The sequence below is a fragment of the Oxyura jamaicensis genome, chromosome 24, assembly GCF_011077185.1.
Source record: "Oxyura jamaicensis isolate SHBP4307 breed ruddy duck chromosome 24, BPBGC_Ojam_1.0, whole genome shotgun sequence".
NCBI lineage: Eukaryota > Metazoa > Chordata > Aves > Anseriformes > Anatidae > Oxyura > Oxyura jamaicensis.
In genome coordinates this window covers 1,858,707-1,879,478 of record NC_048916.1, presented here as the reverse complement: position 1 = coordinate 1,879,478, position 20,772 = coordinate 1,858,707, and the positions used below count along the sequence as shown (strand labels likewise).

Genomic DNA, 20,772 nt, shown 5'->3' with positions numbered 1-20,772 from the left:
GGGGGGGGCGGAGGGGAATGAGTGCGCCCTGCTCCCCTTCCCCCCCCCCCACTCGCGGGAGCGAACGGTTTATCCCGGCCGCAGCGCTAAGGAGCCGCCAGCTCCGGGCGCCATCTTGGGTGCGACTAAAACAACAAGTCCAAAACCCCCGGCGGGGCCCCGCGGCGCCCCCGGGCCGCGCTTCCCTCCCGGACCGTCCCATCGCGTTACCTGAGGGGGTCCCGTGCGGGTGGCGCGTCCCGGCCGCCGGCGGCGGCCCCGCGGCGGCCCCAAACCCCCCCACCTGTCCTCACCTCACAATGGTAGCTGCAGAACGGGAGGGGGGGCGGCCGCCCGGGCCTCATTACCATAATCTGCCTGGCAACAGTCTGCGGCGCCGCGCGCTGATTGGCTGAAACGCGCCCGCCCGCCAAGACCGGGCGCAAAAGTCGTCAAGAAAAGAGTCGGGAGGCAGGCAGGTCAGGGGGCCAGGGTTCAAGGGGAGGAGGTGGGGGGGGGGGTAATCCTCACGGGGGGGTGAGAGAGACCCCTACCCGGGCCTTCACTCCCCCCGGGATGCCCGCCACCAATCAGACCGCCGCTCTCATCCGCGCTCCTCTTCGCCGGGCCCCTTCCCGCCAATCAGAGCGCTCGTCTCATGGCGGCGCTCCGCCCCCCGCTGAGGGAGGCGGTGTGGGGCGGGCGGAGGGGGCGCCCCCTGGCGGCGGGGGCCCGCGGCCCTCAGCCCGCGGGGCCGGCGGATAACGGGGCCGGGGGCCCGGTTCCCCTCCCAGCCCCTCCGAGGGGCGACCCCGCAGCCCCCCGTGGGCTCCCGCCGCCGGGGGGCGCCTCGCCCTCGTTGTCCGGTTGCCCCCTCAGCGCTCTTCACTGCGGGCTCCCCTCAGAGCCGCGCCTCAGCCCGCAGCTAGTCAAATGTGTTAATGGCCAAAACCATGAGGAAAAGCACCCAAAAATGCACCCCGGGGCTCCGGGGTCCCCTCAGGGCTGGCACGGTGGTACACGGGTCTGAGCACCACATGCCAGCTGGCGCGAGGGCAATAATTACCACCATTGGGAATTCGGCTAATTGGTCATTCCGGTGGGGTTTATTGCCGTATTTTTGTTGCTGCTCCTACAGGAGTGTTTGTATTATGGCAGCATGGAAAAATACAGCTTCGTCGATTCCGGAGTTGGGATTAGCATCTGCTCAGAAAGCCATTGGGTCCAGCAGGGATTTCTTCCAGGTTTATTGCCAAGTGCTCCACGCGCCGTGTTTGTGCACGAGCACGCACAGCAAGCGTTGGGCTGCCCGGCTGCAGACCCTGCAACGGGCTCTTGTGGCCAAGTGACCCAAAGCCCAGTGATGGAGGAAGGGCAGGTTTGGGTTAAAGATGACTCACAGCTTCTACAAAAACTGGTTCTCCTCCTACTCTGCCCTAGGAGAATAACAACAGGGTCAGTTCTCGGGGCAATTAAGCTACTTCTCCACTTTGTCTTTTAAAAGCCTGATACAGTCTTTTAAATTGAGGCCCATGCGTATACTGAAGTCATCTCCATTTGTACTGACCTGTCCCTTCCATGAGCAATCAAGATAAAAATCAGAGATGCAAATATTCTAACTTGTGCTTAGTAACTTAAATCTTTAGCCAAGAAAGATTTTTAAAACTGAAGCGAGTGGAATTGCTTACCCAATTTGGTTCTGTTTTTTCTCCACAGTTCTTCTCAACTCCTCTGGGCAGTTCTGTTAACTTGAATTATGGAAGCTATGGAGTCAATTTCTTCCTCTACTCTGTAAAACAGTTTCAATTTCATTATACCACGCTGAAATGTTGGGATAACAAATAGTGCAAGAAAAAAATGTAAGACCAAATAAAATTACTTTATTTCCAACGTCTTAACAGTGATTTGTACTCATTTTAGAAAACCAAAGCGTTTTCATGCTGTTGTATTTTTATCTGGGATATCTGAGAGCCTCCCTAACATTTTGAAGACTTGAAACATTTTAGAACTGACTTGGATACAAGCGGGTATTGTGCCATGTTTTCATGCAACTATATCGTTCTGCAACTGAGCACAAAACAGCGTGGGACTTCAGGGCTGTCCTTTCCTGGCACATGGGTCATGTTCTGAAAGTTATTTGGGGATATTTTCTTCCCTTAGCTTGGAAAGACTGATTCAGGGCAAGTGCACAGTGGATGTAGAAGGCTGCCAGATGCAGAAAAGGCATGCTGCTCTGATTCATCATCTGCAGTATCTGGAATCTGATGTAATGCCCATTGTATTTCCCACATTTAATGTGTTCTTTCTGATGCTCCAGCACAGGCTTTGTTTTTCCAAAAGCCTCGTGCTGCCAGAGTGAGAGAAGCCTTCACATTAGGTTAATTTATTTATTTCTAGTCCTCATAGATAGTCCAAATAATTTCCCTGTTCGCCTGTCTGGAACACTGCTGTAACCCTTCACTGAATCCTCCTTTCTCTCATCTCCTGGGTCATCAGGTCTGTATCTCCATCTGCATTGTCTCATTCGTATACTGCTGTTTCAGCACTGCCTCTGCTGCTTCTGTCCTGCCTTGCCTATTTTGTCTTCCCCACGGCCTACACGGCTCGTTTTTCTGGACCGCAGCGCTGTCTCCCACGCAAGCGTGTGTATTCTCATCCTCCCAGCGAGGGCCGTGCTCTCATTTCAGGCTCCAGCTGGAAAAGGATGCTGCAACCCCGCCCTGTTTCATTTATTTGCAAATATCTTTTTGACCCAACTCATCTTGAGCATCCCCATCGCCTGGTAAAACCGCTGTCACAAGTCTTTGCCTTAACAAGCAAGCCCCCAGACCTCCTCCCTCCAGGACCACCGCTCCCTAAAGCTGCTCGGCGACCCTCCAGCCTCCTTTCAGACCGCCAAAGCTTTTCTGTTCTTTTCCTGTCCATATCTCTTTGTTGCTGCTTTTGTTGGGGCTGATTTTTCATGACGTTCCCCTTCTGAGAGGCATGTAGATTAAAACATGACAAAGAAAAATGCTCAAGTGCTGTAAACTCATTTGAGTTATGTAAGGAGACCGTGCCTCGCTGGCCCTGTTGACCTCTCCAGACTACGTCTGTGCATGATAAGTAGGCACTTGCATCCAGGTTTGCAAATTAAACTGTGCGTGGAATTGGGCTGTGCACTGTAGTATCCATTGAACTTCCCTTGTGCAAGGCTGATTTAAAATACTAATCTAGAAGATGGAAGAAAATGTTGGTTAGAACCTTCTAAATTATATTGCAACTGAAATGTGATTACTTTACATCCTGCATGGAGAATACAAAACACGGTGAAGGTAATGATATGAGTTTACTGATTTAGAATAAGCCACAGAAAATTTAATTAAGATTGCTTCATGTAAAACATACAAATGTAACAAAATGCTCCTGTTTTGGTTTCCAGAGTCATTCACCCCAGAGAAGGGGGGGAAAAAAAAGTTTCTTTTTAACAAGGTTAAAAATTCCCCTTATTCTGCAAGGAAAAAGTTTCACTAAAAAAGTTTGGCTGTAACTGTGTTTTAATAGCATCTACCTAGTAATCTCAAAATCGCTTTGACTTAAAACTAAGTGAAAGGTGTACCATTTCATCACATACGTTCACTTTTGACTACCTTTTTTTTTTCTGTCATTCATTCCCCAATATTAAATAAATATGGTCAGCAGGCAAAATAAATGAAAAAATAATTTACATGCCCCATAACAATCCTTATTGTGCCTTTTGTAGGAAGCACGTAGAGTTTTAGGAAAAAGCAGCTTTTCAGTTCCCCATGAACACCCACTAGAAGCCATGCCGTGGTATATGAATTGGGAAAGTGTGTTCTGGCTGCAGAAATGCCTGCGGGAAAAGCACTTTGCCATTCGCATGCCACCATCTCCCTCCTCCATTACAAAAGGCTGCTGCTTCTGAAGGCGTCTTGAAATCTGAGTTCAGTAGGAGGGAAAAATCAGCCACCAAAGTTTGGCGTTTCACAAGATTGGAGGTAAACTGCTTTTGTTCGCAGGCTTCTCCAGAGCAGGGAACATTTTTCATTCTTTCTGTGCACGGCTGCTACAGGGGAGTCGCGGCCCACAGGCGAGGCAGCAGCTTGTGGCAGCAGTAAATGCCCACGCTCACAGGCAGATAAGGGAACACGTGAACCAGCGTTTTTTTGCATTTCAAGACTTTCTAATTAGAGCATTTCCCAGAAGCCTGCACTGGACAGATGTAGTTCAACTTCAAATCCAGGTCAGCCACTTGATCTCGGATTACTGTTCGTTCAGTCCCTACAAACCTCTTCCCCGAGAAGGACGTTCAGCCTTCACGCGATTAGCCCCGCAGCACTTAGCAGGACATACCCAGCTGTGGTGGCTGGCGGTTTGCTCAGGTTCGGGTGCCACCAGCAGCCACTCCTGGTTACGTAGGAGCCTTGTCATTACGGGAGATACTTGTGCATCAGCCACACAGTAAGCAAAGGATATCTTGATTTCCTCTCCGTTAAGCAGGCTGGGATGATTCCAAACTATTCATGATGTTTGTCGGTATTTCTGAATTTGCTAGAAATAAAAAGCTTGACCAGAAATAAATATTTTCTCTCAGAATTAGCACTGTATCTAGGCATTATAATAAAGACTCATCACAAAGAATTTAACAGACTTCAGTTTTCTAGAACATTTTCCTGTGTCCAGCCCTGAAAAAGGACTTGTTAGTACAGGTCCCTCCGACAGCTGTTTTCAAAAAAGAGAGTGAGTTGATAAAATCAGGCTTAGCCAGCCTCTGCTGGGAAAGAAGGGATCCTTCAGAGATATTATTCTTACTTCTGGATACTGTTAGTTGATAAAAAAGAAAGGCAACATGGAAAAAGTTTGGTGATAAGTTATGTTTGATGCTTGATCTGCTGCCACATTTTCTGAAAACCATGTTTGATAACCTAATCTAGGTATATGCCAACCATAGATGCTATTTACTCGGGCTTTTTGTAAAACAGCAAAAAATAAATCCCCTGTCCGGGAAAATCCACTATGAATTTCAATATGTACCAAGATGGTTAGTCTGTCTCCTCCCAGATGCTCAGAAATGAAGAAGTTGGGCCCTTCTCATCAGTGTAGGAGTTAGAGGGAGGTTCCCAGCCACCAAATCCCCTGCATCACAGCCACCACGACGTATCTCCTCAGCAAGCTTCCTCTTAAGGGAAGCTGACATTTTTGTTCTTGTAGCCTTGACCGGGAGACTCCTCTGGGTGTCACTGAGGACAAGTAAGGGAATTTTTTGTCAAGGCTTATTTCTACTTATTTGTTCTCATGCCAAGATTTTTGCGTTGCTTAAAGAGGGGACTTATTTTTTCTTTCCCCGGTGTTTATTCTCCTATGTATTTATAGACAGCAGTCATACCCTCTCCTGGAGTTTGTTTTGTTAGACTACACGAGTCACATTCCTTTTATCTTCTCCTGTACAATATGTTCTCCAATCTCCAGTTTGTCTTACTAGCTCCTCTGCTGGAGTGCCATAACAGAACATTTGAAAAACAGTGTAAGTTATGTGATACATTTTTTGAAGCAGCTTCAGAAAGCCTTATTGATTTTTAAGGAAAGAAATCTTCCCCTGAAAAATCTTCAGCTCCTTTCAAGAGAATAGATCTCTAAGCTTGTGAGAGCACCCACCAGCCACAGCCCCATCCAACAGAGCCCAAACTGGAGACAGCAACCAGAACCATCTGAGAATCCAGATCATCGAGCAACCCCAAGGAGATGAGGCAGGTCAGTACAGCCAGGAATGAAACCCCCAGACCACAATACAGCCCGGCAAGGACAACGAAGGTTAGCCAAAACACAGCAATCACTAGTCAATCTGTTGCCCTACAACACAGCCATGCTCCTCCAGGATCACTCAGGTGAGGAGTCAAATCCCAGGGCTCTGCTTAAAACAAGCACCTGGGCATGTGGGTGGGCACATGGGTGGGGGCCCCGGGTGGGGCTGTTTAGGGTTAGTAAGATTTATTAGTGGCCCCAGGTCACTAATGTGATGTGGTGTTGTTTGAGTGCTGCAGGTAAAGCCTTGTTCCTACAGCAGCTCTGATTTTCTGCTAGGCTTTCCATGTTTTGATGTGGAGTCTCTCTTAAGATAATATTATTGTTCTTACCCATTTCTATTAAAAATCTATGGATCTAAGCTAAAATAGCAATTTAAAATTTCAGGGGTGGTCGTGTGTTTTATTTATGCCTGTTTATTCCCCACCCTGAGGCTTGAGGTTTTCGCATGCTGCATTTTTCAAGTTTCTCCCCCAACCTTCTCCTAACGATCAAGAAGTTGGAGATCCGAAAGGGAAGCTACCACTGATATTTTCCCAGAGGGTTTGGGGATTTTGTTGTTAAGTGTAAGAAAAACAACCTTTGCAATATTGGCAGTGTTGCACTGCAATCAACATCGCTGGTATTTGAGACTGCAGTGTCCTGTTTGAATAACTGACCCTGCAGAGAGAGCTGCACAAGCAGACACCTGCAGCAGCATGGGGCTGTATTGATTTAGATGTCACTTTGGATTACATTCAAAATATTTTTGCAGAGTAGTTCTTTGCAGTTGGATACGTCCTTCAAGAGGATAGTTGTCTCAGTGGAAGAGAAATGTTTACTTTGGTGACTGATTAGTGTAAAGGAGGGGATGTTTTGAAACTAAACAGTTTGAAAGGTAAGTATATTCCACCCACGCTATAGACAGATACCTGAATGTCTGTGGAAACGAGCGTCTTAGAAGAACAGTAGGTATCAAATGGAGCAAACGTATAGCGAGTGCCAAGATTTGTCAGTGAGTTCAATGCTGCCTTATCTCTAAAACTGACAAAAGGAAAATGGTATCATCTGAGACAGCCATTAAGCTCGAAGCTGCAGCCTCTGCCCTGGTACAGATGGTTACAAATGAAAAACTCCTGCTCCCAGCCAGACAGGAAAAACATGGAAATTAGCAGCCCAGAGGAAAAGCGCAGAGCTGTCCAGAGCAGGGAATTCTGGCAGTCCCAGACCATGTTTCTGACAAATGACATTGGAGGAGGGATTCAGATACTGTACTCTGCAAGGAAATAATGTATTAATCTGCTTTTAAGAAATCTTAGTGTACTGGATGGAACACAACCCAGTTATTTTACCTGCTCTTTTTTTTTTTTTTTTTTTCCCCCTTTCTTTTCCTGTTGTTTTCCATTGTAGGAAATACTCCTCATTGTCAAAGCTCATGTGATGTTATTCAAGAGCACCCAAATGTTATGTTTTCCAGGTGTGCCCAGACACCTGGCCAGCCACCAAACAGAGGTGTTTTCTTCGAAGCAGCGGATTTACACAGTAAGGCGAGCGTTCGTTCTTTCAAACAATTATGACAGTTCTTAGCATTTCTCTGTTATTACAGAATTGTTCAACTGTTGCTTTGAACTCTTGTAACCCCAGCCTGCATACAGTGGAAAAATTCAGGATTTGCTCGCCTGAGCATGAAGCTCACAATAAAATATTTGCTGCAGTTCCAGCTGAGAGTGCTTATGTGTCCTGCATCACGTTAGGTTTGCTCTGCCTTAATTTTGCAGGAGCCCTTCTGGAAATTTGTGTCAAGAATTTTGCTTCAGTAGAATTGATATTTCCCAGTGCTCTAAAATCCATTTGCTCAGGGAGGTAATCTTTAAAGATAATAAACTATATTTGGAGCTCAGGTTGGATCTGTGCTGTAAGTTCTATCAAAGGATCCCAGAATTTGACCCCTGATTTTCGAAATGATTTGAAATTCTCTGTCTAGTGAATTTGACTGCATAATAGAGTACCAGCGTAATAGCAGGGCTATTTCTTAAAGCAAATTTGCAGTCATTTTGATCAAGAGACTTGCCAGCGACTTTGCCCATCCAAAAAGCAGCCAATTTTTGCACTCAAGTGTCTTTTTTGCCACCATGGTTAGATTGTCCTGAAAGTTGTTATTTTAAGTGCTGAGTTATTTAGGAAGGTAAAGGACAGGAATACACCTGAGATTAGGTCGTTCTACACTTCTGAGATCAGTCTGATAAGGCTGAATTAATCTCCCCGGTAAGTTCTGTTTCATCCAAGAATATCCTATTAAGCTGAATGAGCCACTTCACATTCTTGCTGTCCTTCTCAAATGCAAAAGGTTGTAATGAAATGTCTCCTTCTGCCTTAATCTTTGTAATGAATTCTAGAGCATGGCTCCCCTTCTCTGCCCTCTGCTCACTATTTCTCTACAGAACTTCTAGGAAACCTGCTGGTGATACCTGTTTTCATTTCTTCCTACACAAGTTCCTCAAAACATTCCACCCTACTTTAAAATGCTAGAAACTCCCAGCCCAAAAGCTATTGGCATGCAGAGTTAAGTCTGTGGCTCATTCTTTTCCAGACTGTTGTGTAGGTACAGATAATCACAAGCGACCGCCTTGCTGGAACCAAGGACATGAAACTTCTCTCTGGCGTTGCAACTGAAGCAGGGTGTCCTGCACTGTGACATCCCTCATCCTAACCCAAATGTTTGAGATGGTAGTTAGCTCTGAACTCAGAGGAATCCTTGTGTCCTTGTTTTGCTTTTCACACATACTTTTGTTAGATAATCTGTGACCTGGGGGAAGAAGTGATCTGCCAAGCTTTCAGAATCCCTTTCCAGCTGCAGAGGCTGGTGTTGGTGGAAGGGTTGAAGCAGGCACCTGGAATGAGCTGGGTTGTCTGAGTAAGAGATGACTTCTTGCTTCAAGCAGGGCATGAAGAAAGAGGAAGAACCAGCTGCCTACCTGAGCACACCAAGGAGCTGCAGTGAGGAACAAAATGTGCTGGAGATTGTTTAATACGTAGTTTTCACAGACCTGGATCAGAAGGCTGTAGTGCAGCCCTGGTACTTTTTTCTCCCAGGATGAATGCAGCCAGGACATCTTACAGCACCCTGGCCTCCATAGGTGTTGTAGTAGTGGGCAAATTATATTTTAGTGCTGACTGGGTTTTGAGCTCTTTCTTGCGACTTAAGCATGTTGGATGAGTTTAAATCTGATTCCTCACTAAACCTCAATACCTCTTGACTAAGAAAGAGAAAACAATGCACGTTCCATGCCAACTTCAGACGCAGGTAAACGGTGATGTTATTACTATTCCTCAGGAGTAGTGTTTTTGGACTGTGTAGGCAATATCTGAGAAGAGTAGTTTTCACTGACCGTGATATTCTGATATTCAGATAGTCCTCCTGCTAATCTGGTAAATGGATACCTGAAAGGATACCTGGCTAGCACTCATCACAAAGCGGTATATCCACACAGCCCAAGGATGTCCTGCTCTCAAACTGGCTATATTACCTCCATCACTCTGATTTACTAGGCACACACAGAATTACTGCATTCAGCCAGGATTACGTAAGGTGGTATTTCTGCTGGGGTCGGTGTGAGAACACCCTCGGCAGTATTAGAGGTATTAACAAAGGCATGCGTTGGTCGTCACAAACCCACTGTCTTCCTGGAGGGTAGAAGTGCAAAGGGAACCTGCAGTAAATGTATAAAGAAATGGCTTGTTTCTAATTTGGGGTTTTTAGAGCATGGTTCTGATTCTTTGGTCCTTCCTCAGACAAAGCTCCTGTAGATACAGTAAAATTAATTAAGTGACTACGTGCTAGCTGTGCATTGAAATCATTGTAGCAATACTGTGACAGCTTGTGAACTCCTCATTTGCTTCCTGTGAAGCAATCATTTAAATCATTTACTTTTCCAGTTTCAGGTTTGTGTTTGATTTCCATTCTCAAAGCTAAGTGGAAAAAAAAATGCCAAACATGAAACTGAAAAGTGCAGTTACGCTGCTAACTAAATCTTGCCTTCGCTTAATCTTTTTTGACCCGTTCACTTTCTGTCACGGTGGCTGCAGAAACTGTACAAAATATTTTACAAAATACTATTTCATATAAATAGAGCAACCACAACACTGCAAAAACATGTTAAAGACACAATCAAGACAAAAAGACAATTCAGTATTCCTTTAAAGCATGCTGGGGATCTATCTCCTTTCAGAACCTTTCATCAGGTTTTCTTTAACACCTGACATATTGGTCGATAACATAAATACAAAATAAAAATGAATGAAAGAGCCCTCTACCGTACAGAATGCAGGGTTCCTTCGCGATGAAATACTCAATAGTGAATCATGCAATTGTTGGAGAGCTGTTGGCAAGTGTTTGAGTCAAAGGCAAAAAACTGATTTAGCGTGCAGTATTTTTCCTTCCCTTAATTTAAGGAAATATTTTCCCAATGCAAGAGTCTTTAAGGAAGAGAACAACTTATGTAGCCATAAACTCATTTGATTCTTATTTTTCATTGCTGTACTTCTTGGATTAGTTTCTGGTAAATTATTTCTTGCCCCATGCCAGATGCTGTTTTCATTCACAATGAAGTAATAGTTCTTTGTTAGTGATATCACAGTATTATACCACAGTCCTTATTGTGACTTCTCAAATTTAGCGTACTGAAATACATTCTTTGTTGGTTGTTTGGGGGCTTTTAGATCTAGGGCTTGATTGAAGTCAGTCTGTAACAAAAAAAGAAGGAACAGAGCCCAGAGAACTTGGACAGAAAAACATGGAAACAAAAGAAGAGCAAAAGGAAAAGGTTGACTATTTGATATATCCTGTCTCTTCTTGCGTAAACAGAGGAAAAACATGAAATAATACTTGTGTGATTCGCTTTTCTTCAGGCTTTGATCTGGTGAAGGTATTTAACTGCTGACCCTGCCAAGGGATCTATCCTTGTTCCAGCTGCAGGGGGATCTGCAGGTGGCATGATCTGGGGTCTGCTCCTGTTCCCCACTGCTCTGTGTGGTCTCTAGCCAGAGCTCTGGTGCTGCACCCAATCGCTTAAGCAAGCATATACGAATATTAATAATTTCTAGTTCTTTAACTGAATCACAGGGTTGGGCTCTTCTATACGTAGGCTAGAAACTTTGCTGTTCCCTTTTCGACATGTGATCTGGGGTTTCGTATCGCGATGACACAGTTCCATCCTGGGTTGGTGTAAGGCTTACTGAAACCGCTGTGTGTGTTTGTGCCAGTGTCCGTGTGTGTAGAAATGAATCCTTCTGAAGGATTATGTAAAGGTGTATTTTCCAGAACACAGAACAAATACAAGGAAGCCAGTTTAGTTACTTAAGGCCTGATCATTCACGGAGTGAGTGGAACTCTCTGGATTTTCAATGCTGGCTACAGCACTTCACACCCACTGGGTCTGTGTCAGGTTGTAGGGGTGTGTCTATATGTACACGTCTGTATGTTCGTGTTTAAGCATACATTGATAGAAGGACATAATAGTGTTTTTCCCCTTAAAAGTAAACTGGTTATTATGAAAGAATGTAAGATGGACGACATTCCTTTTGAAACTGGTAAGTAAATATTAGTTTAAAATCTTTGCAAGATAAACACTTTTTTGGATAGCTTTTTGGCCTTTCTGGTCAATGAAGGAGCTGTTAAACAGGTCTGTTATCCAACTATTTTTTTCAGGATGAATGGAGAAGGGGAGATATTTGTAGTACCTGATAGAGTACTGATATTTTTAAATGTGCTGATACATGAGATTTTACAAAAGAGAAAATGTGGTCACATCTTGCCCTCATTGTATTCCACTTGAGACTGCACCGGGTTGTATGTTGAGGAAAAAATAAGCCAAAAGCAATTTGGGGGGAAATTATTAAAATGAAGATAAATGAAGATATCTGGCTGACCAGAAGAATCTGTACTCATGTAGCAAATGTTACATTACTCATACTGCAATGCTTTCTGAAGTATATTTTTGTATCATCACTTCCCATTTTAAATTCAGGTTTTAAATCCCCGAAGGGAATTCACTACCAGCCATTTGCATTTTAAAGTGAAAACTCGAACCTCAATAGAGTGCTCTACTTAAGACTCCTTTTATATAACTTAGCCAATGAGCTACATCTTGGTGGAGGCCTTGGAGTCGACTGAAACAAGTCAGAAAAACTTGGAACACGCCTTGTTTTGCTTTATATAATGCAGAATATGCTGGTATCTGTGCAAAACTCTCCTGTGAAGTGGTGTTTTCATGAGCGTGGGATGGAATGCCTCTGGGGGCAAAGAAAGACCTTCAACCTTTGGCAAACCAGGATGGCTAGATAACAGGCTGCTCCCTCTTCCAGTGTGGGTAGGGAAATCATAGTTAAAAAGAAGTTGTAAAATACAGAGCGGCTTTTAGTTCAACCATTTGCAAGACGGGGGAAACAACAGTAGGTAAGTTACAGATGAAGCAAGATGGGTTTTCTTAAAACAAAGATCTCCTGGGGGCTGACTCATCTTCTGAGAAACTGTGATTCAAGAAAGAAATGAAGTGGGCTGTTCTCCCCCTCAGGCCATGGGTTTGCAGGTGGAAGCTGTAGACGGTCCACTCCTTCCCTTGGAGACATTGAGATTCATCTTCCGCTCACGTGTCCCAGTTCCTTTAGCTGCATCACGCTTCATGTCTTCATTCCACTGAAACAGACTTCAAATACATATACTTATTTATTTCTTATTGCCAAGAGATTCTATGTTCTGACTTCTTCCTGCTGAAGGAGTTTAAAAGCTTTGAATGTACTGCTACTACTTATGTTCTTGTGGTCTTCCAAAGAATTGCATGTTTCAAAGGTTAAAAACAAAATGGTGCAGAGTATGAAGCCACTCTGTTCAATGAGTTTATAAATGAATAGTACTAGAGAGTACTTCCTATTTTTGGGGTGTTAAAGTATCTGAACCCAATTGTAGCGCAGGGTCTGCAAGTATGAATCCCTGTGCCTAGGAATTCCAAAATCACACCAAATTTCCCTCAAACTTGGTTAAAGATAAGGCTTTAAGTCAGAACAAGACTGCTCAGCTGCTTCCCAAAATGTCTTCTTGTGGCAGGAAGTGGGAGGCAGAGCTTCTAGGTCCTCTTCCCTGCTACCTCATGCTTATCACCCTCGTCTCCAGGTTGCACATTCCAAGAAACTAAAATATTCCTGTGTTGACTTAATAATGACTGGGCAGCTGGAAGCCATGAGGCTCCTAATGATGATTGCAACAGGAAATGTCTTAATATTTGTTTAAACAGAATGATGCAAACTGCAGCAATCTGTGATACCAATGTGAATCGGGGGGGGGGGGTTTTGGTGGAGTCACTTTGCTCTTAAGTGCACTAGGAAAAAAAAAAAAAGTACTTAAAGTATCATGCTGCTGATAGAAAACAGTTACTAGAAATAAACCTTTGTAGCATCAGACATGAAATGTTCAATAGACGTGAAATGTCTCCTCGGCTTCTCAAAATTCCTTACTGTCTGCTCCTGTGTCGTGTTACTACTTAACACACCCTGGTGCTTGCAAACTGAGTAACTGTACAAACAAGTGATGGGGGAGAAATGAGGTGGCTTCAGAGTGCCACAAAAGAGCTTGTTAGCACAGGTTATTCCGTGATGCCTTATGAAACACGCGCTGAATCAGACCTGATTGCAGAAGGAGGGGTAGATTTTGTTGTTGAATTGCACTTATCTTCAAAGCTGCTGCAGATGATTCTACGTTTATTCAGCAGGAAAAAGTCCTGAATTTTTACATTCGATGTTGTTCATCGCCGTGCCATTTGTTAAGATGATTTAGCTTTTGATCCACCAATGAATACTGAATGAAGAATTCAATCATGAATCAGATGTCTTCTTTTGCTTGCCAGTACTACAAGCCATTTTTATTTTCAATTTCAGGTTTCTTTTACTGCACAGGACAAAAATAAATTATGAGAGAAAAAGTTAAAATTGTTCTTCTCAAGCAACTCTCCCACATCAATGCTTAATCTTTCCATTATGTGTGATATCATTAATCATCCTACTGTAATATTTGACACACATTTGTGGGACAAATTCAGATCTAATATAAAAGATGCAATAATACTGACTTATATGGAACTGTAGCTAATTATAACATATTTGAATTTTCATCTTTCATGAAAGACCTCTATAAAATGAAGAACCTTTTACACTGCTGAAATGAGAGTCTGAATGAAACTGGCAAGCAGACAAGAGGAAGAAAGAAATGTTGTCCAAGGACAATAGGAGAAATTTAAGCATCATAATGAGCCAATAACTGGAAAATATACTCAGTTGTTAGTGGATTTTTAATTGTCTTTTTCTCTAAGTTCTCATATGGTTTCTCTGCCACAAATTGCACTGTTCAGCTTATTCAAGTTGGAGTGATTTGGTCACCCGTGACGTAGAATCATAGTTTTAGGTTGGAAAAGACTTCAAGATCAAGTCCAACCATCAGTCTGACCTACAAAGTTCCACCACTAAGCAATGTCCCTTAGTGCCACATCCACGTCTCTGAAATACCTCCAGGGATGGGGATTCCACCACTTGATGGGCAGCCTGTTGCAATGTTTGACCAACATATGAACAACTGATCCTACCATTCTCAGAGACTAAAGATTCCTGTCTTCACACGTGGACTAGAAGAGATAAAGATGATAGGAAGTCTTAAGGCCATTGTGGTAAGGTATTATGATGCCAAAGGGGGAGAATTTATTTTCTGCAATGCAGCCTCTTTCCTCCCTTCTCCTCTGATGTTTTGAGTTCCATGTGTCAAGTCAAGTGTTTGTTACAGCTCTTTGAAAACATGTTAGACTTGAGATCTGTCGCTGCGTTAGGCACAAAACAGAGCAGTAGGAAAATGGCCATCAGGAGTTAAGGATTCATTGCATGAAGTTACTAGGTGAAAGCCAAATTGATGGTACTGTTTTAGGCACGGAACCAGAGCAGTAGGAAAATGGCCATCAAGAGTTAAGGATTCATTGATGTAATAAAAGGTAGACTTTTCCTCCCTTCCCTTTCAAGCCATTTTAAAGATGTCGTTGAGGAGAAACAGGCTCATTGTCTACCACTATTTACTGTATCACATCCTTTTTCGCATATTCCTCTGCTAGTTTTCCTCATGCCTGCAATTACTCTTATTTTTTAAGGTACAAGTGATTGCAATGCATCTGTTCTTATTTATTTTCATTCTTTCGTTCTTCTAAATGCCACTGTATTTCTGTAGAAATCAACTATTTTAAGCTATCTGTATCACCTTACCTTTCAAGCCTAGAAAATCTCTTTTTTAAATCTCCTTTCTAGGCAATATCTTCATCCTCTGTGTGTACCTTATATTTTAACTCCATTCTTTTTCAGTGAACTTTCCTTCTTTGCATTGCTGCTGGACTTTCTGTGTCTTGTTTGCCATGTGTTGTCTTTCTCATTCACAGATGGAAGACTGAGTTGCAAAACTGCAGGAACCCTAGATTTCCACAAAGAAATTTTGCAGCCAAATATAGATGTCCAATACCAAAGTAGGTTGGCAACTTTCTGATGTTATTTACAGGTTTTGGAGAAGTGTTATTTCCCAAAGGCACTTACATAGCTGGATGTTGGATTGAATTTTAGTTTACTAATAAAAGTTTTGTATTGCCTTACGGTTCTCAAACAGCCTTGTTCACCAATAGAGGACTTGTCCTCAGCATAGTATGGCTCATGATGAGTTGTGGCAGTTAACTGTATATCATCCATGCAGGTTGGTTAATACATAATTTTTCCTACAAGCATTCTTTATATTTCTTATTGCTGAATTGTAACTGAATTAGGAGTTCTTTCCACTGAAGCACACCATATGCTGTGGTTGTTTTCTAAACTGAGTTTGCATTTTACCTCCTAAAACCAAGGCTGGCTCAGCTCTACCTTCCCAATCTCTAACTTGCACGTATCTGTCATGTAGAGCTGGTATGAGCGATATGATCTGCCATTTAAATCTTCAATCAAGTTTTTTAATTAAGAGCTGCATAACATTACTGTTCACAGGATAGATCAACTTTATGCTTTAATTCGTGGAGTCTAAGAGACTGGTGAGAATATTCAAAGGCTTTCTCACTTTTGTGAACTCATTCTCCAGTACTGGCGTGATCTCAGCACATCTGTTTGCTGAAGCTGCTGCTCTCAGTGACTTTACTGGTATCAGACACATTCCTCTCTGAGTTCTCTTCACCCTTTTTAACAAGAGTTTAACATTGCCCTTTTAGGGCAAGTTTTTGTGATCATAAATATGCTCATTCCATTTACACAGTTGTGGTCTTGCCAGTAATAATGGAGAGGTGCTCGCTTGAAACATTACTTACAGAATAAGCACTACTGGAGGATTTTTCTCTCTAAGCCAGCCAAGGCTGAGCACAAGATTCTCAGTGCATCTTTTCTATAGGTGTGCTGGGAAAACGATGCTAAAAGCCCTGGAACCAAGCATATAAAATAGGGTTCTTGGAAGGAAATGAAAGCTGCTACCTACCTAACAGGGTTAGCAATTGAAAAGGCATTCTAGGGAATGCTGCAGCCTTGCAGCAGTTCAGTGGTAGTGTTGTCAGAGGCAACAACAGTTAACTACCAGTTCTAATCTGGAATATATCTGCACAGAAAACGTCGACATGCAGTGGTCATGGCTTCACGCTTCGCAGCATAACCTGCTGTTATGATGTTGACTAGTACTTATTGGAAAGCAACCACTACCAAAAGCTTTTATGATCCCTGCTGAAAGTGCTTTTATTTTATTTTTTAACTGCTGGAATCGCATTTGCATTTTGCTGTGTAAACATGCTGTTAGGCAGCTCTGGACAACCATCTGCATGATGAGGGAGATCACTCCGATCCCAGAACAGGCATCTCACAGCAGAGCCAAATGATAACTCTATGGGGCCACTGGCTGTGAAGTCTGGGCTATGCATTTTTGCTACACAGTGCAGGAACTCATCCACGATGTATGGAAAGCTCCAAAAGTTATAACTACTGTGCTAAAAAGGAGTAAGAGGCTCTAGACAAAAAGTATGAGTTATTTGTACTTCCATAGAACCTTTCGCCTGAGGATCTTAAAGGGTTTTACTGACATTAATGAAACCTTCCTGTGCCTTGCTGTATATATATATTAAACACCATCTCCACATTAATGCCAAGCAAAATGAGGTAGCCCTAGAATGACTCTTCCAGGGTTGCAGAGCTTGGTGCAAAGTGGTTCTCTGGGATTTGACAGATCATTGGTGGGCTTTGGAAGGTAATTTTCAGCCATTACTGTAGTCTGACACTCTACCACCTTGCACTTTTACTCCATGAAAGCTGCATAATAGCTGATGGATCATGGCAATGGTAAATCCACTCACCCAGTGATTGCTCCTTTCACTGTTATGGGTCCTATGGCCCTAGTGACAGATCTATGTTCTGTCTCAATCTCCCTTTCTCCTTGCCCTCCAGCAGCCAGGTAAATTCAGTTGGATTCAGAGCTCATGATGACCATGAAGGAAAGAACAAGATCTCCTGGTTTACTTTTATCTTTTTTTCCTGTGGAGGACTGATCCCCATGTGAAGGGGAATCAATTAGTCTTAATGAGTTCAAATTTATTTTTTTGCATGTTTTTTTAGATAGTACACCGAGCATTGATGGTCTTCCTTTTGAACCAGAATATGCTGTGTTCCAGCCCTGTGATAGGACTTCAGCTCTTACATGTTGGTGTGTCTGCACTGTAGTACTAGGAGGTGGATTTGGTACTAGAGGTGAGAAGTTAAGCTGAGTTCATACCTCATGCTTATCTGTGAGACTTCCATAAAAGTCACCAGATTCCAATGGCTTGTCAGGGGAAAATGAGGATAATGCTGTTCTAATCAAGATTGTCTCATTAAAAATAAAAAATACTCCAAAGTGGATCAAATATTTGGTATGTCTGCGTATGTGGATGCTGCTTGTTGTGTGTGTGTGTTAACAGCCATTGTTGTATGATGGTTTTAGAGGTAACCGAATAGCTTGAGACAAAAGACTTGAGTATATTCTAATTGGAGCATTGTTCTGATTTCTCACATGGCTAACATGTGGCAATTGAAATTCAGTCTCGTGAGGGCCCTCATACTTTGTATGCCTCTGAACTTAGACATTAGTAACTTATTTCTAGAGGTACTCAGTAACCTGCAGCCAATTACTTCAGTTTCAGCTGTACTCCAAGAATCATGCCGTTACATACTCTAACAATTAACAAGCCCTATTTTTTGCAGCCTTTCTGACATCTGCAAAATACGCTAGCTCAAAGAGGTGTTGTGAGCATTAATATTCACCAAGCGCTATGTAAATAGTAAGTATTAAAAGTGTATTAATTTATATAGCACTTTAAGTGCTGTGTAATTTAAACCACAAATGAAAGCCTCTGTCCAAAGATTGTAACTAGCTTGTACTTTTTGGCCTGGAGAGAAAGAAAAGTACCTTTTTTTACCATTTTTTTTTTTTTTAAAAAAAAAGCTTAACTCTCAATATCCTCAGTTATTTACTGGTGTATTTATATTGCACAATAAAATATTTACTTAAAATGTATCAATTTTCAAAAAACTCTTTAACTCCATTTTCCAACTGAATTTGGCCATGTTGAAAAGAAAATTATATACGCCAAAGGACTGCAGTAAAAGAGATTTAAAGGCTTTCAAATACTATAAAAAAGAGACTATAATAAGTGACTAGTGGACCAGTCAGCTGTTTTAATTAAAACTGGGCTATGTATTGATCTATCGTCCAGATTTACCCCCATCTGCAACGTTTCGGCAATATTCCCTTCAACCATTTCAGAAAATAGCACTTCTAAGAGACACTAAAGAATACGGAAGTTGAGAATGTAAATGTTTTATAACTATGCGACATTTTGTACAAAGATCTTTCTTCCACGCCATGCAAGTGTCATATGTATTTTCATACAAAGAGTGAATTTACAGATTCTATATAATATTCCTTTCCAGACATAATTATAATTGATTTCGTGATTGTTACTAGTTAAAGAATGACAAGTCTAAAATGTACTGGGTTAGATCAGTTTTTTAAAGGTGTCATATTACCTAAACACTGCTCTTGCCTTGAAACCAGTAGGAACTTTAGTAGTTATGTGTTGAAGGTGGGCATTTGTCCTCCCTGAATTGAGGTATGTTCTTGTTGTGGAAGCCAAAGAGCTACTAAAAAGGGACTAATAAATGCTTTGCACTGGAATGTAAAGGCTTCTGTATCAGCAGATGTGCTTGCTATCTGCGCTTTGTTCCTGAAGGACTCGACTCATTTTGCTTAAATTTCTTTTTATAAGTAACGTAGTGAAATTCAAGCAGGCGATGCAAATGTGGCACGATTGGTTTTAAAGGCAGAAACATGTCCTTAAACCGTGGCACCAGCTGTGGCAGAACATCTGCACTGAAAGACTCCGCTCACGTGCTCCAGTCGTTCAAAAGGAACAGGAGGCGAAGCCACTTCACACCAAACAGCGCACGAGCAGAAGGTGATGTATCACTGGGATAAGTACCTGTTATTATTAAAGTTTACCGAGAGCTTTGCTATGTTTACAGAAGCAGGCAGCAGCGTGTGCGGCGGTAATCTCGTCAGGTAGCGCCAGCCTCTCTGGGTGCGGGCACGCGAACGCCAGCTCCCATGGGGGTGGCTGCTGGGATGGAGCCGCCTAATATTGCTGTCTTAGCTGTATTTTATTAAAGAGGAGAAAAAAGAGCTGAAGTGTCTTTCTATTATTGTGAAGAATGAAGGTGCCCGGGGTACCAATGGGCTGAGTGTGTTTGTGAGAGGACACGGACGTAGAGTTGCCTGTTAGCCCAGGATCCCTGCTTTTTATTATTTTTAAATGAGGAAACATCCCCATTTCCCTTGTGGACCAGGAAGCCTGATCCTCCCTGTGGCGGTGGGCAGGGAACCAGGAGGCCCGAAGCCTTCTGGCCGCGCCCCGACGGCCCCACAAGGCGCCGCGCTGCCAGGGCCGCCTCGGGGCCTTCCGGCCGCCATTTTCCCCCTGGGCCCCACAGCATCGCTCGCCCCGTGGGCGGAGCCTCCACCCAGGCGCCTCCCCCTCCTATTGGTTGATCCCAGCGCGGCTCCACCCCCTCCTCCCCTAAACATACCGCCCCGCCTCCAACCCGCTCCCATTGGCCGCCGCTTCGGCGCCTCTCCCTGCGATAGGCGGAACGGCGCGGCGGGGGCGGGTCCCAGCTTCGATGGGCGGGGCCTGGCGAGGCGGGTCCCGCGGGGGGGGCGCGGCGGCCGCAGTAGCGCCGGGGCGGCGGCGGGCGGCGGCTGGCGGCGGCGATGGGCTCGGCGCGGCGCTTCCCCCTCCTGCTCCTGCTGGGGCTCGCCGGCCCCGCCGCCGCGCTGGCCGGCTACATCGAGGTGGGTGCGGGGTGCCGCGGGGGGAACCTCCGCGAGGGGGAGCGGGGCCGGGGGAGGAACGGGCTGGGGTGCTGCATGCGAGGGGGAGCCCGGCGGATCCCCTGCGTGCACTGGGAGCGATGCTGGGGCTTAAAGGGCGTGCTTTATGCGTTCCTGCTCGAGTGTTGCGGCTCCTGTTTGCATAAATGCAACTTTACGCAGAGAGGTAATCAGGGGAGGGAAGCTCCCCTGAAAATAAGAGCTTAACGTAACCCATCTGCACGCGGCGGATAGGGAAAGGAGCCCTGGCCATTGAACAAGACCTGGATGCTGCGATCTATGGGAGCGAACCAGCAAAACAAAGAGCAAAGTGTGCGCCCAGCTCCCAGCGCTGCGAGTAAATAGAGTTTAATAAACCACGCCTGAACGCTGCCTGGAAAGGCAGAGCTGCCACAGCGTCCTGCGGGGGCTCTGGGTTGTTCAGGGAGGGGTGGGGGACGGCTTGTGGCCACTGGTGGATGGTTTGATTTGGCAGTTAAAAGGTAACGGGCTTGGTTAAGCAGAACATCTGCCTCCGTGCGCTGCAAAAATTGCAAGCCCTGAGCTGTTAGTTA

The 20,772-nt window shown here is 44.1% G+C and overlaps 2 protein-coding genes and 1 long non-coding RNA gene across 14 annotated transcripts in view; 2 read left to right on the top strand and 1 right to left on the bottom strand.

Moving 5' to 3' along the window:
* Nucleotides 1-424, bottom strand: part of PRDM10 (PR/SET domain 10) — a 44,164-nt gene extending 43,740 nt beyond the window's left edge. For 2 of the 7 annotated variants that reach the window (XM_035345907.1, XM_035345913.1), the window contains exon 1: nt 211-346. The gene's annotated coding sequence lies outside the window, so the exon portion shown is untranslated. Of the gene's footprint in view, nt 1-210 lie in introns of all 7 variants that reach the window. The other 5 variants (XM_035345912.1, XM_035345915.1, XM_035345910.1 and 2 more) reach the window with 4 other exon arrangements.
* On the top strand, nt 328-10,172 carry LOC118177875. Of its 6 annotated transcripts, XR_004755948.1 has the most exons (5): nt 328-458; nt 1,696-2,245; nt 2,377-5,864; nt 7,238-7,302; nt 8,555-10,172. It is a non-coding gene; the product is annotated as an uncharacterized LOC118177875 (long non-coding RNA). The 6 variants fall into 6 exon arrangements; XR_004755950.1 differs by having other exon boundaries at nt 1,696-5,730; nt 8,703-10,172; XR_004755946.1 differs by having other exon boundaries at nt 1,696-5,730.
* Nucleotides 10,173-20,017: 9,845 nt separating this feature from the next.
* APLP2 (amyloid beta precursor like protein 2) overlaps nt 20,018-20,772 on the top strand; it is a 47,978-nt gene continuing 47,223 nt past the window's right edge. The window contains exon 1 of the mRNA XM_035345929.1: nt 20,018-20,179. Coding sequence (XP_035201820.1) covers nt 20,099-20,179 — 81 coding nt within the window. The 5' untranslated portion in view covers nt 20,018-20,098. The remainder of the gene's footprint in view (nt 20,180-20,772) is intronic.